Below are 23,387 nucleotides of genomic sequence, written 5' to 3'. Positions count from 1 at the left end.
CTTTTAGTGGACATGTGTATAAGAAGCCTGAACCGCCAATTAGTTTGCAACCGTGTATATCTGATCTGAGTGCCGGGGTATAAAGGAGTAACCGACATTGAGCTGGCCGACAAACTAGCTCTGCGCTCTGAGACGGATTCCAGGATGATGGGGCCAGAGACATGCATTGCGGTGGGGTCCCACACCATACAGGAGTTGGCTCTGGCAGCAGGCAACAAGAATACGCCACGCCAAATTACTATTAGGAGGCTACAACTTAGCAAGGTTTAGAGTTATGATCCTTCCTCGAGACAAATTCCTACTCCTTGTCGCGCTCTTTACTCGGTACTGCAGACTCAAGAACCACTTGCCCAACCTAGGCATAGACTCTTGAACAAACTGCTGGTTTTGAGACTTGGAACCGGAAACTCCGGGACACCTGTGCATGAGATATTGCACTCACTAAAAATTTTCTTCAATAACTTAATTGTTTCGTTGGCAGTATGGCATGTAGTCTTGTTGGAACCAAAGGTCGTTCATCGCTGAACCAAATTTTATGAATATACTTACTATCGCGTATTAAAAAGAAATGTTTGAATATTCCCATGCAGCCATATGGCACGACCATGATAACTATCTTAGAAATGTTCGCCAAATTTGAATATTCCTTGTCAGCTACGAGAAGTTCCCACAAGCGACGCTTATTATTCTAATTAACTTTATCACAATTATGTTTGTTTTTGTTTTTCCTCGAACATCTTATCATTTCCTCATCATTATACCTGCCTCTTCTCGGAGACCATTTAGTACTTGGGCAGTTTAATCGTGAGAACTCCGCATGCTTTGTGACTTATGGCTTATTTTCTTACACAAATATTGCACACCGTCCCTGAGACAACAAGAACATCCCTTGCTGGACGGTCTCATGCTCGGCGCACCATGACCGAGTCATCATTTAGATCAATTGTAGCGCTTAAAATTTGGCTTTTGACCCTTCTTGCGGTGTTGTCACAACGCGCTACGCTGCCGCAAACACAACCCCCAACAACTCAAAATCATACGCGCGTGAGTGTATGTGTGTGTCGGCAAGGCAACACCTGTGCTGAAGCGCTACCGCAAAAGGCAAAGGTGCTATATGACTTTTCGGAACGCAATCCAGCGGAACAGTGGTGGTTGACTTGGCCCTGGCTTGCCTTGGCCTGACGTCTTGCCCACGTAAGTGTTTCGACGTTTCATGGCATGCAACAATCTGCAAGCGTACCCCCCACACACGCAGCGGAACTGGACGACCTGCTGCCTGAATTATGCATAATTGTGCTCAGCTGAGTTGAGCGTTGTTGAGTTGAGTTGTATCGGCTTGAATGGGTTGTTGAGTCAGCTTTCGAAGGGATGTTTCGTGGCAGCTCACCTGCAGGACTACACCTGTGTAGTTGTTGTGCATGCAGACCTGTGCAACCTGTGTTGCAGTCCTTCATAAGTGACAAGCACTGCACAATAAAGTATCCTGACAATCCCAACTTGACCGAGTCACCTTGGTTCGTACGTACCGTCTGTATTGACTTATCCGACTGACTTGGTGAACTAAGGTTTTGACCAACGCTTGTCTGGGGCAGACATATGATTGAATTGAATGCATTTTAACAACACTTGCTGATCTGTTGATAGCCGTTAGGTCCCTTTGGGATCAAGTAGAGCAGTGCCCGCACTTCGACCTCTGCGCTCAGCAATTGTTGTTTTCATGCACGCCACCAAATGAGTTCGTCCATAACAGCAACAACAATGGCTGTTTGTGTTTGTGTTCTGTATTCTATTTTATTTTTATCGAGTGTTGTTGTTGTTTTTGGTACGGCGGTCAAGTGTCAGCACACTTGCCCACATTTGAAGTGGAATTGAGTGTAAGCCAGGTAGTGTCGCGGCCGCAGGGGTTGTTTATTCGGGCCAATTATCTATTCACTTTTCTGACTTAAATGTACTACTAACTATTATTAATGCTGTTGTTGTTGTTGTTGCGTTTATTGTGTGCCATATGAGTGCACACGATTCATCATTTACATATACTCATGCACACACACACACACATGGCGCTGCTCGCATTCACTTTCGTCGCGGAGCGCGAGTCCTGTGTGAGTCCTTCCGGTCCGTCCGCGTTTTTGGACTAAAGAGTCAATTGCGCGGCCTTAAATGGCACACTTGTTCCTCAAAGCGTCTAGTGAGCGGTTGTGTCCATCCCGAAAATCTTCAGTGAAAGTGTATAAAAAAACTTGAAGTTCAGTAATTTTGTGTTTTAATTTTTTTTCCAATCGAGAAGTTTGTTGAAACTGTCGTGCCTTAGTTTGAAGTGAATTTTTTGCGGTTTTTGCCTTGTAAGTACATTATGCTTGTATTATATAATGTGTGTACAATAATTGTTGCAAAAGTGAAAGGCTTATGGATTGCAAGAAAACAGATATCAGTAATTTGAAAATTTCGGTGTAAAATATTATTTTATAAAGGAAAAAATTATTTCTGAAATATCGAACTGTTTGAAAAACAACTAATAAGCGGTCCTAAAAAATTTTGGTATAACAAATTTGTGTGATTTTTGTTTGAAAATCAGATTTTTGAAATATTTAATATCTTTTAAATTAATGTGTATTTTAATTTTAGGAAGCGTTACAGAATTTTTAAAATTTTGACAAAAAATTTTCAAAAACCATTTTAAAATTTTCCAAAAACACAAATTTAAGAATATTTGCCGTACATTTTTTTACAAATTAACAGAAAAACCTTTTATAAATTTTTCTATTTAATTTTATTTTTCTAATACTAAAATACATGTCGAGGCAAAGTCGTCTTTTTTACTTGAGCTTTAATCTTAATTTCAACACATTTGTCGCATTCTTCGCCGTTTAAAAAAAAATTAGTTAAAAATTTTCAGATATATCTTTCCATTTTTTAATTTTCAAATATTTTTTTAAATAAATGAAAACTTTTTCTCCTACTTTTCAAAAATTGTTAAGAGAATTATAATTAAAAAAAAAATAAAAAAAATTGTTGGTTCGAAAAAACTTCAATTAATTTGACAACTATCCCTGCTAATCCCGGAGTGGGCCGATTTTTTTAATATCTTTTTTTTATTTTTTTCATTTTTTGAAAATTTACATTTTTTTTTTAAATAAAAAAAATATAAAAAAAATCGGCCCCCTCCGGGATTAGCAGGGATAGTTGTCAAATTAATTAAAGTTTTTTTCGAGGAAAAAAAAATAAAAAAAATGGCGAACTTACAAAAAAAATGACGATTTTACTTTAAAAACCGATTATTTTATATAATTGATCGTGTTAAATTTTTTTCGTGTATTTTTTCGAAAAGTTCGATTCAAAAGCAAAAATTTAAAAAAAAGGTCCCCAAAAGTCAATTTCTACAAAAGTTATGGCTATTTGAAAATTAAAAAGCTATTTTTTTGAAAAATTCATAACTTTGAAGTTGGACAAAAAATTATGAAAAAATTCTCAAAAATATTTTTCAAAGGATTGAAAAGGATGGATAAGTTTCAGCAAAATCTAATAGTGGTCGATTTGGTATGGAATACCCCATATATAAAATTAACAAAAAAAATTGGCAAAATAAATTTTTGAGAAAAAAATATTAATTTTGTTTTATTTATTAAAATTTTATTCTCAAGCCAAATAATATTTTCTAATTTCTGTGTTTTTGAATTTTTGCAAATAAAAAAAAAATAATTTAAATATTAAAAAATTAGTTCAAACAAATATACAATTAGTACAAAAAAAAATTAAAAAAATTTGAAAAATCAATTCTTTGAAGAAAATATTTTATTGATTATTTTTTATTTATTCAAATTTTATCTTAAATGTAATTATATTTTTAATGCATATTAAACTTTGTATATTTTGGTGCTTATTTTTAGTATTTTTTTTTAATAATTAATAAAAATAATGCATTCAAACTAAAAGATAAATTGAAAAATTCTGTTTTGAAAAAGGAACATTGTTCTATACAAATTATCATAATTTTAATGTTGTTGATATGACTAATGTCAAAAAAAGAATTATTTTACTAAATATTTTTTTAATTTATTAAATTTTATTTTAAAATTTAAGAATATTTAATATTTTGTATTTTAGTTTTTTTTATATTTCAATTTTAAAATAATAATTTTAATATTGAAAGAAAAAATCATTTTATTATTAATTTAATATATATAAAAAAGTTTAAAAAAATTAACGCATCAATACTTGAAAAAAAAAAAAAATTATTATTAATTTTTTTATTTATTCAACTTATACTTTCAAGATCAAGCATATTTTTCATTCTTAACTAATTTTGTATATTTACTTTCTTAGTATTTACAAGTGCTCCAAATAAAAAAATAATATTAATTTAAATATTAAAATATCAAATAATTAATTTCAGAAAAAAAAATGCAAAAATAAATTTTTGATTTTTTCTCCTTGCCATAATATATTTAATATTCCCCAAGTCGCCCATTTCGGTATGCAACTTTCAACTTCGTCCAAGCCGCACTAAATAATAGTAATATCAAGACAATACCATCAGCGGTACAGCCCATGGCTGCCACATTAGAATTAAAAAGCATCCTGTTACGCGAAACAAAAAGACAATACAAATAACAATAATAATGTTAACAATAACAACAGCTGTTGGTTCAGTGATTTTATCGGCGGTGTATTCATTAAAAGTGGCGCGGCCATTGCACCAGCTACAAGCTACCAGCAAGCTGCCGGACCAAACGCCAGAAGTGCTACAGTGGTCTAGTGCTCCGAACTGCTCACCCACGTAACAGTGGCGTATGTTGTTGTTGGCCGACACACAGCGCTCGATTTGCTGGCGAGTACAATAGCGGACTGCTACCGATTGTTGTTGTGATTGGTAGCCAACAATTTGGTAGTTTTTTTCACGCCAGCTAGTCAGTAGGCGTCCGCCACGCTGGTCAATTGACCTTTGATGAGCCCAAAATTACAGCTGCAACTGGTAATTTCCTGCGGTTGTGGTGCCCGGTGGCGTTGCAGTAAGTACGTCGCCACAAACTCATGCCACAAGGCAGCTGATGCTGTGGCGCTGTTTTGCGGCGAAGAAGCCGCGGTGCAGCGCAGTTGTTAACGTGGCTTTTGCTGCCACCGTGGCGCTCATAAATCATTTGCCGCAAGCGCAGCGCCCGCTACTGTGCTCCAAGATATGCATGTAATGAGCATTGTACTGCCGAAATATGTGTCAATAATTTTATTGTTGTTGTGTGTTTTTTTTTTGTTTTTGTATGAATGTTACACTTTGGAATTATTCGCCTATTCAACGATTTCTTTTTTATTTTCAGGATCTCTCTATAGTGGCGGCAACACCACAGGCGACGACGAGTACAACCGTGAGCGTTCGTTTAGCGAGAAAGCGGATTGCCTTGATTTGACCGACGACGAAAACGGTTTCGACATACGTTGTGAAGTTTGTGATAAAACATTTCCGGAGCTAGACGAGTGAGTAATTCATTTAACTATATTTTCAGAGTTCACAGCATATAGGCCTACATAAAATATTCGATATTTGGTTGCTTTGAACAGTAAACCATGCCAAATTTTGTCAAGAATTCTTGTCAAATAAGAAAGTTTTCCATACAAGGACATGACATGGTGGTCCGATATCGGCGGTCCTGAAAAATAAGCAGCATCTTGGGTAGAAAAAGACGTGTGCAAAATTTCAGTTCGATATCTCATAATTGATGGACTAGTTTGCCTATATACAGACAGACCACTAGATGGACATGCCTAAATGGACTCAGCTTATCACGCTGATATTTTCTATGTTCTTCTTAGTTCTCTGTAATTTCATTTTGTGTGTTACCAACTTAATGGCATTCCTCATATTGCCTCTTCAGCGCATAATAATAAATCTTTGCCAAGAATTTCCATTTCACCACAAGTTTAAGACAATAAAATTAATCAATTCAACAAAGAGCGATAGTTTAACTCGTAGACATGAAATATTTTTGAAATAATCAGTTCTCAATTAATACAACACCAACCCGCATATTAACGACACACTCGTCCAAGCGCTTAACCCATCCTTAGGCAAGTTATTTCTCCACTGAAGTGTGCTATGATTATCGCAATCAATTGGATTGTGTTGATAATTAAAATAACCCTTTGCATTTCTAAGTTCAATAAGCAATGGACATCAGATAAAAGCAGTTCACAATTGTATTTATGTTTAGCTTGTTAAGAAGTAACTGTTAATAATAGAGGACTATGGCAGCCAATCGATTGCTTAATCGAATTATCGCTGTTAATTACACCGGCCGTATGTGTCATCAGTGATAATGAGGCAGCAATTAAATGTGTCAATCTAACGGTAAATGTATGAGTATCTACAATACACTTTTAGGTATATACTTGTATATTAGCGGCTATTTGGATTGACCTTGACTAACCGCTTGTGAAAAACTTACTTCCTTTTTTCCCTGGTATCTTTATTTCTTCATGGTTCGCTTGCCGTCTTAAGAAGTTGGTTGTACTGTTCATGTTTTAGCTGAGCTTAATGGCTCACTTAAATCTGTTTGATTTTCGGATGAAGACAACTAAGTAAGGAATCTTACATTGTATTTGAAAACTTATGTAGAAAAGTTTTATATATAACAGCTAGTAAAAGCGCTTAAAGGTTAAGGTGTTATCCTCGCTCGTTTCATTCGAACCGCAGAGAATACACACAACAAACACCAACATAATAACTACGTGAGGGGTTCTTTTTGTATTTAAGTGTGTAAACCCAAAAGGAAACGTCAGAGGTCTTATAAAGTACCGGGTTTTCCAATAGGTATGATATGATTTCTAAGTGTCGTTTCGGCCATTTTGAATATGTCAAGATCTGTTAATTTTTTTCATTTCATTCAGTAATATTTACAATTTCATCATACACAACAACGTTTACAGGTTATTCAATTCCATTGTTAAAATAATAATTTTCCAATTGCAACTTTTCATGCGCTGTTGCCATTTTACGGCCGCAATGATCGTCCACCTGTGCCCGCTATTCGTCGAATTGCTGAAAATTTAGAGCGTACATTTTTTTTTACATAATGTTCAAGTACCAATAAGTCTTAGAACTGCTCGAAGTAATGAAAGTATTGCTGCCGTTCAGGCAAGTCTCGCTGAAGACCACCATTTGTCAATTCCACGACGTTCTCAAGAATTGGAACTGTCTCAAACCATAACCTTGCCAACAACCAGAATTTTGAGAAAGGAGTTAGGCTTGCATTCCTATAAAATTGTTCTCATTCACGAACTGAAGCCATTAGACCACCGTAAACGTGGTGAATTTGCCGATTTGGTCTTCGAACAACTTGAAAAGGCAACTGGAGAAGATGATTTTCTAAAAAAATCGTTATTTTAGAAAACCAAAAAAACTGTCGATTCTGGTGCGAAGAAAATCCACTAATTATTTATAAATAACCATTACCTTCACCTAAATTAAAAGTTGGTGTGGTTCTGGTCTGGTGGAATCATCTTCTTACTTCTTTCGAAATGAAGCTGGTGACACCACTACTGTCAATGGAGAGCGCAATAGATCGATGATAACTAACTTTTTGTGGCCGCAATTGGAAGAAGTTGATCTTGAGGCAATATATGGTTCCAACAAGACGGCGCTACGTGCCACACAACCGAGTTATGGCAAGAAAAGCTTAGAGTTTCGATTATTTTAGGTAATTCTGACATTATTTGGCCTCCAAGAAGTTGCAATTTAACCCGATTAGACTACTTTTTGTGCGGTTATTTGACATCACTGATCTTTAGCAATGAACCAGACTCTCGTCAAGTTTTGGTAGTCAAGCTTTAGAAGTCAATATTGATATTCATGTCGTATAGTGCGACTAAATTTGGTGAAAAAAGTAGTCGAAAGTTAGGTTTATCAAATTCGTTCCATCCAGATATCCAGAACTTAATTACATCGATTATACTTGACACTAAATTTGAAATTCGTTAACAACTATTTTTTTTTTTTTTTTGTGAAAGACATCACATAATTACATATGTAACAAGAAATAGCCCCTCAGTTTTCGAGATATTGATCAGAAATTTTGAACTCATCATTTTTCCACGAAGAAACTGCTCATTTGTAGGAACGGCCGATATCGGAGCCTCATCTTTCGTGATATGAAGGTTGAGGTTATAATATAATGTGGCCACTTTTGGTAAGCAGAACTGGGGCTGTGGGATGAACAAAACGTTATGTTATGGTGTCTATAAGGTATAGATACCATGCAAACAGAACGAACGAAATGAAGTGGTTGAATGGAAAGCTTTTTCTGAAATTTGACATTTGTCATTTATTTGCCATACAAACTGGTCGATCAAAGTTCTTGTAAGGAATCGTTTGTATTTGTGAAGGGTATTATGGTATAGCAGCGGTGCAACCGAAGTTAACATATTTACTTCTTTTGTTTCGCCTTGCCACAAAATTGTCACAGTATACTTTTTACAACAATAAAAAGAATGTCATAAATCCATACCGCTCATTAACATTGCTAATCACTTTATTTGCCCACAACACATTTCTCCAATTAACACAAAGAACTCAACAACTTGGTAAACAACGGTGAATTGTCAAGCAAATTGAAATGCAAATATTTGTACGCGAAAGTGATAAAGTGTTGGCGTTTGTTTGAAGACACCCCTGAGTGTCTTCCAAATCGAGTGGAATCAGTGCAAGTCTTCGTGTGTAAGCGCCGTTGTGTCGCTAAGCGTTGGAGCACACGAGCTTATTTGCGCGACAGTTAAAGTCAATTGTTGAAGTGTTGATATATTTACTTGCCACCGCACATACATACATACATTCGCATACATATGCAGTGATTGAGCGCGGCTGAGCACGACGGGCACACAAGCACAATTGAAATACTGATTTGTTTGCACAGTCAAGAGACGATAGCGGGCGAGTTGAAGTCATGCGCGCTTAGCTGGTCACTGTGCCACCGCCGCCGCATGTAAAATATGGTAAAATACTATATAAGTGTTCATGTGGAAAGTAGAGTAATGTGCAGCAGGATGTTTCATCTGGGCGCCGGACGGCCCTTCGTGTGCGCGGCTAATGCATATTTTAGATTTTGTGCCATTATTAAATGAGCAAGTGCGACGGCACGCAACAGATAACTCGCCATGCCACTTCATAACACAGCGAACACATGGCATTCAGCGCCGCTGGAGGCAACATAGATGTGGCAGGTCCTTTCATTGATATTTTCTCCATTATAGAATAGCAAAAACCAGCACAAAATAATATTTTTATTCAAGCAAAGTTAACGCTAACAGACAAACGCTGAATTTCACCTGAGCGCCACATCCCCAAAGCGGTCAGTAATACAAAAAAAAAAAAAATACTGAGAACGCCCCACTTGAGAAGCGCGCTCAACACACCACATATGCCTTCATAAGTACGCGCTCGTATGTCCATTATTTGCTTGATTATCGCCGCTTTCCCGTCATCCTTTTTGTTGGCGCTCTTATCTGATATTTGTCGTGCACTCATTCATTTTGATGTACATGCAAACCGCCCCAGCAAGGCAAATAAAATCAAACAACAACGCCCTCAGCCACTCAACACCCACGCGCGCACTAACACACGCCTTTTGTAAGCGCTGCCGCGTAGTAGCTTGTATTTGCCTATTGACATGTGCTACCTCATTACGCGCGGTACTCCAACCAACCCACAACCAACAGCGCAGCGCGCCCCACTCGTTGAACGCCCGCGCGCGATAAGCATCTTCGTTCGTCAAATTGTGAGTTTTTATATTTCGTATATGACCGTTATGCGCTGTGTGTGAGCGGACATGCACATCAAGGACACAAATCCTGACGTTTCTGTTGTGCATGGCTTCGAACAGCTGCGCTCGCCAAGCGATTTCGGTCGGGATTGTACATATTGGAGCGGCGCGATCGTATCGCACATTAAATATTGAACATCATTTGGCTAATTGTTGACAGGCGAACCAGTAGACAAATATTTAGACAATAGCTTTGGCGGCATTGAGCACATTTATCATGATTGTTACATATGTAGCGTGGCGTAGCAAATGTATTTATCAACTATTTGTGCTGCTTTTTGGATTTTTTTATTTATACTCAAGTATTAATAAAAATAAAACTTATAAGTTTTTAATTTCGAATTTTATTTTCTAGGTTGGACCATCATTTGGTTGCTAAGCACTCGTTTCGTAAAGACGAGTTCCCCTGTGAGTTGTGCAACAAGCCATTTTGTCATCGTCCTTTATTACTGAAGCATCGCGCCTTAGAGCACAACGAAGTTCGAAAGTATCCCTGTGAAAATTGCCCAAAGGTAAGTTCCAATATATTTTTCATAAGTATGGCATATAAATGGATAGGGAGGTTTGAGCTTGAGGTTAGCAATCTTAAAAGTATGAAGGGATCATGTTGGTCGACATCTTTATTTAAATAGCTTGTAGTTTTATTTGAATTTATGTTTAATCAGGTTTAGACTTGAATTTGGGTTTTCAGATTGTTCATTATTAGTCTTTCAGGTATTATCGGCAATTGGTAAGAAGCATAGTTTGACGAACGTTCTAGTTAGCATGCCGGTTAGCATGTGGAGTTCAACTAATCGGATAGGAACGTCGAAGACGTAATGTAGCCTAACTATGGATCCGAACCGATGTAATGATGGGTATAGACAACCGTTATGAATGAACAGAACCTTTATGATTTGGAAATTTGGAAAGCTTTCAGGCGCCTTACTTCGGTACCTCTTGTGGAAATTCTCTATATACACCTCTTTCAATCGGCTGTTGAACTTATGATGGCGAATTTTACAACTTTCTCAATGGTTTATTAAGAATAGTGACTCTACACCTGACTTAGGTATGAGCAGAATAGCTGCTCCTTTAAGAAAATGGAATTGATTTAAGATTTCAAAATCAGAAGGTTCATAACGCCACTAACCAATGCATATTTCTGTCGAAGAAAGTAAAAATAAGGAGTCGAATCAATCAATCTTGCTTTCTCCCTTCAATCAGCAATTCTTTAATATTTTACAAATACTTTAACAGGCGTTTCTGTCGCTGAAGTTTTTTGTATTGTTTATTTCTTATTTCTTATTTTTCTCCACCGCAGCTGTTCGCTGCCAAGTCCAAGTGTGCCACCATATCGGTTTCAGTGGTAGCTTTCATAGATCTCTCGGAACATCGGTCTGGGCTGAGAACACAAAACTTCGCCAGTTGCCGCGATCCTCTGCGAGATTACGCCAATTGTATATCAAAAATGCAGACAGGTCGCTACGAACTTAGTGCTTCCTTTGGAAGTGTGCGCCCTTGCTTCTGTTAACCATCACGGATCGAAGAAGCTTTTCGTTGGAGTTTCTAGATTTTCATTTTCTAGACGAATAACATGTTCTATACACCACCTCCGTTGCATTTTTAGGCGCTTAATTATATTCATGTCCCCTTATAGTTCATGTTTTCCTCTCCTTTGATATTCATCGCTCACACGGACGACTCCAAAGACCTAGCAGAGAACAATTCTCTCAAATGCTCAAGTTGTTTCCTCATCTCGGTCCGTCATCGGCACCGTATAATAGAACAGGAATGATAAGAGACTTATATAGCATTATTTTTATTCTTCGAGAGAGGAATCTGCTTCTCAATTGCTTACTGATCCGAAGGTAGCATCGGTTGGCAAGAGTTAGATTATTGGTAGAATTTATGCTGGTACTGAGATATCCAAGTCCTTAGTTTTTTTAAATTTATAGCTGCCAAAAGTGATGTAGCTCATAAGACGGAAGGAATCATTGTATGTGGCCTCCAGATACTTTGTCTTGCCCTCGTTTAACACAAGACTAACTTGATATTGTTATGGCAGAATTCCTCCAATTTTACAGTCTTTGGCGGGATAAAAATCCGCGTTCGTTCCGGTCACGTAGATCTGACCGTCGTGGGAACGACCGACCTCTTTTTTATCGCTCTTTTTGCCAAACTGGAATAGGCTGTGAAGACAGCTGTTGTTATGGTCTACGACATCAGTATCACCTGCGTACCCCAGTAAAACTATATCTTTAGAGTAGACAGTGTCATTGGGGTTCGTATCAATATTTCCAGCATTATATTTAGAAAGGCGCAAGTAAAGATTACACTGGCTTTAATCTCGTCTAGTATCAAACATCTCGGAGAGGTCTTTCCAGATTTGTATGGTATTGATGGCGTGCTCAACATCATTCTGTATAACCGCATGAGTTTCACAGCGATACCAAATTTAGACATGACATAGAACAGGAAGCTCCTTTCAAAGCTGTCGAAAGTGGCTTTAAAATCAACAAAAAGTTGATGGGTGTCTATCTGTTTGTCAATGTTATTCTCGTGGATTTGACGTATTATGAAAATCTGGTCTCTGACAGATTTGCTAGGTCTGAAGCCACACTGATCAGGTCAATTCAGGGCATTTGCCCGCAATAACTAACGCGGACTGTGTGATCTCCTTCTTGTGGATAGAACAGCGTGAAAAACTCGAAAATGAGCAAAAAGTACTTCACTTAACCGCATATATTACGAATATTAGAATATAATTACACAGCTAAACCTTTCGTTGCGACTGAGGCCTTTACTAGTTTCATTATCAGCAATCGTGAACACGCGTCTACTTATGGTTGTATTTAATAAGCGTACCACGTGTTCATGTCCTTGTAAACCACAGCGCGGTGCGGTAGCCAACAGTAGTTGATCATTTGTATGTACATTAGTCAATCTGCGAAATAGCCATAAGCGCGAGCACATTTCTAGCAAGTGGCAAATGAAGCTGCGGCTCGCGGCTTGCGGCCCGCAGCTGTCAGCTCAGACGTGTTTTGCCGCTCAAACGAAAGAGATTGTCCGGCCAGTGTGTGGCATTGTAGAGCAGCACAGCGCCGCACCCCGTGCCAGCTCACCTGTGCGCCGTATTCGGCTGCTTGTTGTTGACTTTGAAGAGACTCCGCCTCGTCCATTTATCTTCTTTGTGACAATCTTGCGCCTCGCAGCAACAACACACCCTTGCCATGAGCCATGTATACCGCGGTGTTGCGTTATGTAGCGGAATATGTTTTCAACAAATCCAAGATTACGTAGTATGCGTTAATTTTTCAAAAGCAGGACGGTGCTGGCGGTGTGTTGGGGGCTCAAATAAGAAAAGAAAATAGTACAATGAATGAGATAAAAATTAATGGAATGTCACGGTGCTTAATGCTTAAAGTGCGAAGATTGATCAACCAGCGCCAAAATGAAACAGTTAAGGCAAATCAACAACAACAACGCCAATAACAAATAGACCTGAAAGACCAGCGTCATTGTTAAGAGCGTTTGGGAGGCGGAGGAAGGGCGCAGTGGGGACGCCATTTCGAATCGCAGCAACGACAAATGTCAAAATCATTGATTTCATTACAATGTGGCATTTAACAAAGTAACGCATGAAACGCGCAACAATGAAGCGCTGGAGAATTGTTAGTGAAAAAAAGTATACTCGCACTATAAATCTATGAGCGATGAGGTGCTGCGCTGCCAACGCCGCTGCTGACGTTGCCGTGTTGATAATGCGGATGATAAAATACTTTTGATTTCTAGTAGATCAATAGCCGGCGGCCACTTACTTTTGAATTACCACCACTAAAGCGGAATACAACAAGAAGAAAACAACCAAAGATTAACAACAATAACAACAATTGTAACTTGAATAACAACAAACACCATGAAAACAAAAAAAAAAAAGACAACACCAAATTGAAGGCAAAAAAAGTAGACTCGAAATAGAAAATCTCCATGCATTGTTTGAATATCAAAAATAACTCGAAAATGGAAAAAAATGTCGAAAATTAGACAAAAGAAAAATGAGTTTGAAATATTCAAAATCAGGGCGTGTACTCACCCAAAGTACTTAAAGTGTGGTAATGATCAAATTTGGAGCTGTGACGTCCGCCCGCACACTTCAAAAAGGTCGAAAGGTGTAAATAAAACAAAAAAAACACGAACGTTATTGAGCACTTGCCACGATTGATGGTGAACTATGAAAATACACACACATACATATGCGTGCATAAAGCGGCAGCTAATAGCTGGACTTAAACGGAAATTGAACGCTGTTGCACTGCAAACTAAGAAATGACGTCCCTAACTTGACTTTAGCGGCAGCTACGACTTTTGGAGAATTTTTTTATTGAGTTAAGCTCAAAACTAATTTACCGTTAGACTGTTGTCTGAGCTTTTGAATATAAGTATCCTTCTTCCTTTTCTTTAAGATCGGTTGAGAGTTCGGTTGAGTGCGCGAGAAAGCGAAAAAATATCGAACAAAGGATCTGTCTCAAATTTTGTATTTCTAACCAAATTTCGAATGTTGGAAAAGGCTTACGGTAATTCAGTTTTACCAAAAACAAAAGCTTGCGAGTGATAGAAAGCCTTCAAAGGCGGTCGAGAGATCGTTCAAGAAATGCCTCGTTCTGGACTACCTTCGACCTCTTCAACTAATAAAAAGAAGTTAAGAATATGGTGCTTGAAAATGGTCAGGGAAGTGTTAGAGAAATGCCAAGAGAACTCGACATCTCTCTCAAGTCCGTTTGAATATTTTTGATGGATATTTTGGTTATTAAACCCGTTCTTACCCGACTCGTCCCTAAAAAGCTAATTTTATTTTCAAAAAGAGTATCGTAAACAGGTCTCTTTGGTCCAAAAACTCAATGAATACTATCATTCAACCACCATATTCACCAGATTTGGTTCCGTGTGATTTTTTCTCGTTCTTCAAACTAAAATTGTCGCTCCGTGGAACCCGTATTCAGTCGTTCGAAGCTATAATACAAAATTCGTTGAAGGAGCTGAAGACACTTATTAAAAGTGTTTCGAGGACTGGAAAAGTGTAGGCCTAAGTGTATAACATCTGGTGGGGATTACTTTGAAGACGGCAGAATAAGTATTGATGATAATCAACTTTGAAAACAGAGATTTGAGAAAAACGCGTTTATAGTTTTAAGTAACCATACAGCTGGTCTCGAGCGTGGAAATTTTCAAGGCTGCATCTCCAAAACTATCACTCGGATCTACTTAAGCAGTTAGGATAATATTCTCGAAATGTTATAGAAATAAATACGAGAAGAAAAATTCGACTTTTTGAAGCCCTGAAGCACATGTAAACCCTTATTCACAGTTAAACGATTTTCCTACTGGGCAGCAGCTCAATTTGATGGCCAATGCAACACATCAACAACGCAATCAAAACGACAGCAAGCCACATCATAACTGCACACTAACGCACACATATCAGCTGGGCTAAGTGTGGAAATTTGGTTTGCATGTCGATCGAATTGTGGGTCATTAGCAGTAAGTAGGTTCTCGGTGGTTGGAAACGTCTTGAAAGATGCTTTTAATGGCTGACAAGCAGCGGTAAGTTGTGGTTAGGCGGCATGCAACAAAACATGATTTGTGTTTTGCTACTTTACCGTTCAAACGGTCAACGGTGGAGAATGAACGATCGATCGATCGATCAAAGCAACGGTCGTTGTTGCAGCAGCAGATGGTCGCCAGGTTACAGTTACGCAGCCATTACAGTTATGGGCGCATTGTGATGAGCTTACGCTGCGCGTGACTATGCCACGCCGCGGTAATTGTTTCAGTAGTTAACGTGTCGTATGCATTGTATACGCCGACTGATCGTGCCACAAAATGAGCACAACTCCGAAGATACACCCGCAATGCGTAAGCAGACAATAGCGTGGTCTTATTACGTCGCAAGACTGGTCAATTGTTGGGCTGATCGATCTTGCATGGTCATTTCAGAAATTAAAAAAGATTTCTTTCAAATGCTCATCAAGTGTAGGCTTTGTAAGCGCTACTTAGGCGCGTTAGCATATGTAATGCTTGGCGAGCACTTTCAGAATTCAATGCATTTTCTTGGAAACACGGACTTGGTATGCTAGAAGACGTTGTCGGTGGCGGTGACAAAGCAGCAAATTGAAAATGTCGAAATAAAAAGCAGAGTGGGTGCATACGAAAAATTCCTTCTTGTTGGAACTGCGCTTCGCGGTTAGATAGCGTTAGCGCTGCGTTTGCTTCGTTGAAGAATTCGGAGTACGTCATGGCAATGCAAGCCCAAACGAACACGCTGATTGCCGTTGTGGAGCAGCTTCAGCGCAGCAAAGCTACTTTGTGTTAAGCAATCGACGGCGGGTGTTGAAGCGCCAACCGTGCAGACAGTTGATTTTGTCGCACACTGACACAGGCACATCAGCATAACGAGCGCCGCGGCGGCTGGACGTTTGGCCGCGTCAAATGGCCATCGCAACTCAAAGCGACGCGCATAACTCAAATCAACTTGGCGCAGAGCGAACGCAATCAATTCATTTTACGCCATTCACACTGAACATATCAGCGAGTGCAAAATAAAAGCAACAAACAACGCAGCGCTATAATAAATAACAGGCGCTCGAAGTGAGTTTACGTTCAAAAGTGCTTCAGCGAATGCTTCAATCGACTTTACACTAATCCTTTTGATGTTGTTATAGCACGAGCTATTCTTGTTTCGCCATAGAAAAAAAATAGAAAAATAAAAATCAAATAAACATACATGCAGAGGAATGAAAGACAACAAACAAAGCCTTCACGGCTTCACGGCTGTACTTCGATCATCCGCCAGCACCGAATCTAATGCGCACAAAGGCACATACTCCAGCGCGCGATAGAAATGTATACGAGCGAACGGACGGACGGACATACAGACAGACAGACAATGACAGGCAGGGAGACATTGCCAGTCAGCCATACAGCTATTGAGGCAGCTAGCGCGTTGGCCAGGCGCGCTGCCAGCCGGTGCCATTATGACAGCATGATTAGGCATAACAGTTTCATAAAAGCAGCAAATCGTGCGCGGGCCCCGTGTCCGTAACGGCAACGGCAACAACAACAAAAAATAGCAACAAATACAATTGCAATAACAACGCTAAGCAAAGCGTCCCTTACACGCCCGCGCTCAGCTCAGCAAACAAAAAGTCACAGCTTTGCGCTAGGTGCTGGCTGCGCGGGCGGGCCGCGGCGACTTAGTGCCAGCGGCAAGCGCAACAAATTCGCGCAAATCTTTCTATAACACATTGCTTGTTGTTGGCTCTTGGCAAATGCCCCGCAAGCAGTGCCGTAATCTACACCTGGCCACTTTGTTTGTGTCATTCTACCGTCTGCTTCAATAGCGCGGACGGGTTTGCGCCTGCGCACGGCCAAGCGCTGTCGAAAAAGCATTTACCTTGCTTTGCTGCGACATTTGTTTTTGTTACTTTTTTCGCGCGCGCGACACGGACCAGCGACAATTGTAACAATTGAAGGTAATAATTGTGGTGGGTGGCGGCGCTGACGCAGCGCGTTGCTCTGCTGGACTTAGGCGCTGCTCTCGATTTGGCACTTGGCAGCGCGCTGAAGTTGCTCTCGTTTATCTCGAAATTTGCGTAATCTTTACCACTGCTTGACTTTTGCGATTCTATTATGCCTTTTAAGTATATTAGCCATACGGCGTCTGTGCTGTTGTTGTTGCTCCTGCGCAGCCAGCGCGCAATTTGCATATGACGCAGATCCGTTTGGGCGCGCATTACCTGTTTCAAGTTTTTGGGTTTTCCGTTTCATTCTTTGGCGTTGATGTTTTGTCACTGCGCTGGCCAACACACTTGTTGTTGCTGCTGAAAACCGTTGGTATGATTGATTAATTTCATTTCCATTTCGATTTTTGCTTTTGTTGCACTACTATCAAACCACACACACACACACACTTTCACTTACCATTTTAAATATTCAGCCAGCAAGCCATGCGCGCTCCAGTCGCGCAGTTGTGATTACCGTTCAAACGGTAGCATGGCCTTAAACGGCTGCAGAGCTGCCACTACTTCGCCTGCTGACTGGCAGCTAATGTGAAAAAAATTTGTAGTACTCATTTAGGCCTGCCAGTGATGGCGCACTCAATTTCGTCTATCTGTAACATGATTTCGCATTGCCCAACCCCCACTACAGCTTCCTCAAAGCCTCTCGCCATACAAACGACGCAACTGCCTCACCCCGTTTCGACGTGCTGCTTCTTTGCCGTTGTCTTGAGCCATGTACCTTCACTTCGCTTGCCGCACTCGGCAAGTAGGCAACTGCTCGGTTGAACTCATACCGCCATCGCTGCGCGTCGTCTCGCATCTCCGCTGTTCGTTTCGCATTGTCTCACACCGAATTTGGCCGCGTCCGTTCTCTGTTACGGTACATTTAAGGTCGCCATATGCTTTTTGATTTCGATTTGACGCTAAGCGTAGCTCATTTTATAATTTTGATCTCTTTTTTCCAATTTTTCGTTGTAGTTGTTTGTATGCTTGTATATTATATTGCTTATGCGATTAATCTTGATTGTGTGTAGCAACCTACATACGAACAAGCAGTACTTCTGCGTGTACTCCCGTCTCATTTCATCATTTTCATTTTCGTTTCGTTTATTTTTTGGCACAGGTATTTCGTGATCCATCGAATTTACAGCGGCATATTCGTGCCAACCACATCGGTGCCAGAAGTCACGCGTGTCCGGAGTGCGGAAAAACATTTGGTACATCGTCCGGCCTCAAGCAGCACACGCACATCCACTCGTCGGTGAAGCCGTTCCAGTGTGAGGTGTGTTACAAGGCGTATACGCAATTCTCGAATTTATGCCGTCACAAGCGCATGCACGCCGATTGTCGCATGCAAATCAGATGTCCTAAGTGCGGTCAGAGCTTCAGCACGGGTACCTCGTTAACCAAGCACAAGCGTTTTTGTGACCCCACCAACGTGCCGCTGCCACCACAGCCCGTCTCAGCCGGATCCGGTGTGAATTTGCCACCACATTTGCCGACGCACCAACAGCAAGTCATGCAGTCTCGCGTCTTACAGTCGATGAATGCGGCCGTCGCCGCCGCCACGGGTAATACCAATGGCACAAGCGCTGGTCTGCCAGGTAGTGGCATGTCGCCAGCCGACCATCCGTTCGTGCTGTTTCCGCCGTTCTTTCCGAATTTTCCAGCTGCAGCCGCTGCCTACGGATTGCCGGGCATATTTCCGCCAAGCTCAGCGCAGGCAACCAACTTCCCGTTCTTGTTTCCGAAGACCAATTTGGACATGTGCATGCCGGGTTTGCCGACGTCAAGTGCTCACAATACATTCAGCAGTTTGCCGTCTATTAAGGCTAGACGGCTACACAATTTGAACGCTGGCGAGAGTATGCGCTCGGGCGACGTATCACCGCCGTCGAGTGAGCACAGTCTGAAGCAATCGAATAGTAACGCTAATGCCACACTAAGTCTAGCCACGGATACTGATGAAGAGGGCAAAGTACCAACACCACTTGCGCTGACGTTGGCTTGTAATTCACCCAATTTCAATGCCAATCAAAACAGTTTCTCCACACACAATCCAAGTGATGAGGAGACCAGCTCGTCTGTGGAGCTAAAGATCACACAAAATGAAGACGTCGACGTGCAGGAGCAAGAAGAAGTTGAGGAGCCAGCAGATATGTCAAAGTGTGAGACCAGCACCAACAAGCTTATGGAAGATGATAAGGTAAGCTACTTGAAACTCCACTCAAAAATCACTTGCGCAGCCATGCAACTAACATTCCTACTATCTCTTTTCAGAAATCGATTGATATAATGAGCACTCCACCACCCGCAGACCCGTCGGATGAGGAAAACAGCAAAGCCACCAATAGCGCCGCTGCTGCGGAACTGCCACTCGATTTGAGTATAGGCCGCAAGCGCGCACGCACCGCCAGCTCCAGCTCAACTGCCGACACACAATCGGTACATAGCGAACGCTCCAGCAATCAGGCCACACAAGGCGAGCACAAATCTGACTGCGAGCAGCAACCCGAGTCCAACCTAATACGCGCACATCACCATAAATTACTCAGGCGTTCAAGCCACAAAATATCAAACCGTCGCTGCGAGAAGCTAAATCGTACACCCTCTATTACCGCCTCGCCTGGACCGACACCGTCACCTTCGCCACCCAGCAAAGAGCAAGTCAATTTATTGTCAAACGATGTGAATTCCTCAGCGTCGGCGGACTTTGATTGCTTGCAACCGTTAGAACGAAATCCGCTTTTCTTGGAGGAGATCTATCATCGTTCGCGCACGCTAAACGATATCTTTCCACGCCCGTTTCCTTTTTTAGGGCCAATGGGCGGACGGCCAGCCTTTGATAGAGCATTACAATGCTCTGACATGCCGTTTCCGCCCGAACCGGTTTTTCGCAAAAATCTACTACCTGCCGGTCTCATCGGCAGCATGTTGGCCACGGCCTCCGGCAAAATCAAGGATCGCTACACATGCAAGTACTGTGGCAAGGTGTTTCCGCGTTCAGCCAATTTGACACGTCACGTGCGCACACACACCGGCGAACAGCCCTATACGTGTAAGTACTGTGATCGTGCTTTTAGCATTTCGTCCAACCTGCAGCGTCATGTACGCAATATACACAATAAGGAGCGTCCGTTCCGCTGTCATCTGTGCGATCGCTGTTTTGGTCAGCAAACGAATCTCGACCGACATCTGAAGAAACACGAAGCCGACACGAACGGTTTGGGTATTGGTTTCGGCGACTCGCCCTCCTCCAATGAGGCCGATCGCGAGGACAACTATCTCGATGAGATACGCTCCTTCATGGGCCAAGGCACATACAGCGAAGAACAGTACACACCGACGAGCATTGGTGGCGCCGAAAACGACACCGACTATGCGGGCAGCGATGCAGACGTGGAGTTATCCGTCTCGCGTTCATCCTCAGTCGATGCTGCGTTGGCTATTGGTAGTGGTGAGGATGCCGTGCACGTAAAGCAAGAGCCGTCGGCAGATGCGACGAAGACCAGCGACGCGGTCGATGTAAGCTCGTAAGCGAGCGCGAAGGGTTGCGAAGTGTTGCTTAGCAGGTGTTAAGTGTTTTGAGTAAAAATTACATAATTAACGGTCGTTGTCGATGTGTGGGTGAAACGCACATATTGCGTAGCGCAGTTGCGCGCTGAGTTCTGGAACGTTTACGTCTATTACGTCAATAGTGATAAAACTGTGCGCATTTGCTCGTGACATACTATCAAACAGCTGTGTTGAAAATATTAGCATAACGAATTTTAAGTGTATAAATCATAATTGTTGGACATAAACATACAGTTTCACATACATACATACATACATGTGTGTGTGTCTGTGCGTATATAGTATTTAGCTGAGCGCATTATATGCAAAGTATCTAAACTACAGTTGTTTTTGTAATAAGTTTTGTTAAATTTACTAGAATGTACTATTAAATCTAAATGAATTCTTGATTAGCTAGCAAAAGTCAGGAAAGTTGAAAATCAATTTTTTTGCTACCAAAAAGTGTAAATTGGGCCTCGCAAGTCCAGTGATTTGCACTCAGCAGCACTTGAAAGCGTCAATAGCGTATTTGTTTAGTTGTAAGTGCCACAAGAAAATATTAAAATTTAAATAAATAAACAAAAATGCGCAAATAAATGCATAAATCTTAAGTAATTAGCAGACTAAGTAACAAAAGTCACTTGTAAATAAATATGATAATAATGATGAAGGAGGTTAATTGTATGTTTTGAGACAACACGCGCACATAATACAATTATATAAGCAGTATATGAGCAGAAATACGTATGTAAATGTTTAAGTAAATAAATAAAATTTGATTTTTGTAATTTGTAAGCGTAAACCAATCGTTTAATAAATAAATAAAAAATAAAAAAACAACAACAACAAGAAAAACGTTAATTTTGGTTGTATGGGTACTCTAATACCCTTCACAGGTCACATTTTGCGGCATAAAATTATAAAATAAATGAAAATAGAACTTTATTCTGATTTTGATCGGTAAGTTTGTATGGCAGCTATATTATATAGTAGTCCGATCTGAACAATTTCTTTGTATATTATAGCCTTGGCCACAACTATAGGCTATGACGAACTTAGTAAAGATATCTCGTCAATTGAAAAAGTTTTCCATACAAAGACTTAATTTTGATCGGTCAGTTTGTAAGGCAGCTATATTATATAGCAGTCCGATCCGAACAATATTTCTGGATATTATAGCTTTGGCTAGAACTATAAGCTATGTTCAACTTCGTGAAGATATCTCGTCAAATGAAAAGGTTTTCCATACAAAGACTTGATTTTTATCGGTCAGTTTGTTCGGCAGCTATGTGCTATAGTTGTCCGATTTCTGTGATTCCAACAAATGTATAGCTTCTTGGTGAAAAAAGAATGTGTGCAAAATTTCAGATCGATATCTCAAAGACTGAGGGACTAGTTCGCGTATATACTGACAAATGGCCTGACTAAATCGACTCAACTCGCCAGGCTGACCATTTATATAACGGGCGCTACAAAAATTTGAAATGAAATTCTTTATTCCTGTGAAAGTACATTCGATGCCATTACATATGTATGGAACTCGATTTCTTTTACATGGCCACCACGTGCACGCTTGTAGAAATCCAAATGCTGAACCCAATTTTCGACGATTTTTAAGCATAAATCGGCCTATACTGCTGCAATTTTACATTGATATTCGTACGAAGTTCATAAATCGGCGCTGGTTTGTTGGCATAGACTATAGACTTGATGTAGCCCCACAGAAAATAGTCTAACGGCGTCAAATCGCACGACCGAGACGGCCAATTGACTGAGCCATTTTGTGAGATAACAAAATCACCAAACTTGGTTTTCAATAAATCGTTTGTGACATTCGCTGTGTGGCTTGTGGCGCCTTTCTGTTGGAACCACATATTTTCCGAGTCTATAACATCCGATTCGGGCCAAAAATAGTCGGTTATCGTTGAGTGGTAGCGATTTCCATTCACAGTAACTTGATCATCACGGAAGAAGTACGGTCCAATGACGCCGCATAAACCACACCAAACCGTAATTTTTTCGGGATGCAATGGTGACCCATGGAGTATTTGTGAATTGCTGCCTGACTAATAACGCATATTTTGCTTTTTGACGAAGCCATTCAGCCAGAAATGAGCCTCATCGCTGAAAATGATTTTTCGATGAAAATTCGGATCATTTTCAAGTTGTTGCTCAGCTCAATTCACGAACATACGACGATTCTGATCGTCAAATGGCTTCAGTTCTTGCATCAATTTAATTTTTTAATTCAAAATTCGTCACAAAACGTCACAGAGATGCCCAACGCTTGAGAACGGCGTGTGAGAGATCGATTTGGATTTTCATCAATTGATGCGCTAGCGGCAGCAATATACTCGACACTACGGGCACTTCTTTGTCTCACTCGCAAGGGAACATTTCGTAATGTGCCTGTGAATTCAAATTTTTCCACTAGACGCTCAATTGTTGATCTGACAGGACGATTATGATGACTGTAAATTGGACGTAG

The 23,387-nt window shown here is 40.5% G+C and overlaps 1 protein-coding gene across 2 annotated transcripts in view; it reads left to right on the top strand.

The window, feature by feature from the left end:
* The window catches only part of LOC126752900 (transcription factor hamlet), a 96,682-nt gene extending 74,946 nt beyond the window's left edge, over positions 1 to 21,736 (top strand). For both annotated transcript variants that reach the window (XM_050463925.1, XM_050463926.1), the window contains exons 5-8: positions 5,313 to 5,469; positions 10,162 to 10,318; positions 18,468 to 19,550; positions 19,625 to 21,736. In XM_050463925.1, coding sequence (XP_050319882.1) covers positions 5,313 to 5,469; positions 10,162 to 10,318; positions 18,468 to 19,550; positions 19,625 to 20,881 — 2,654 coding nt within the window. In that variant the 3' untranslated portion in view covers positions 20,882 to 21,736. The remainder of the gene's footprint in view (positions 1 to 5,312; positions 5,470 to 10,161; positions 10,319 to 18,467; positions 19,551 to 19,624) is intronic.
* Positions 21,737 to 23,387: the final 1,651 nt, after the last annotated feature.

Source organism: Bactrocera neohumeralis, chromosome 3 (genome assembly GCF_024586455.1).
Source record: "Bactrocera neohumeralis isolate Rockhampton chromosome 3, APGP_CSIRO_Bneo_wtdbg2-racon-allhic-juicebox.fasta_v2, whole genome shotgun sequence".
In the NCBI taxonomy this organism is placed as follows: domain Eukaryota; kingdom Metazoa; phylum Arthropoda; class Insecta; order Diptera; family Tephritidae; genus Bactrocera; species Bactrocera neohumeralis.
The sequence above is the reverse complement of the archived record's forward strand: the minus strand, read 5'-3'. Positions and strand labels throughout refer to the sequence as shown.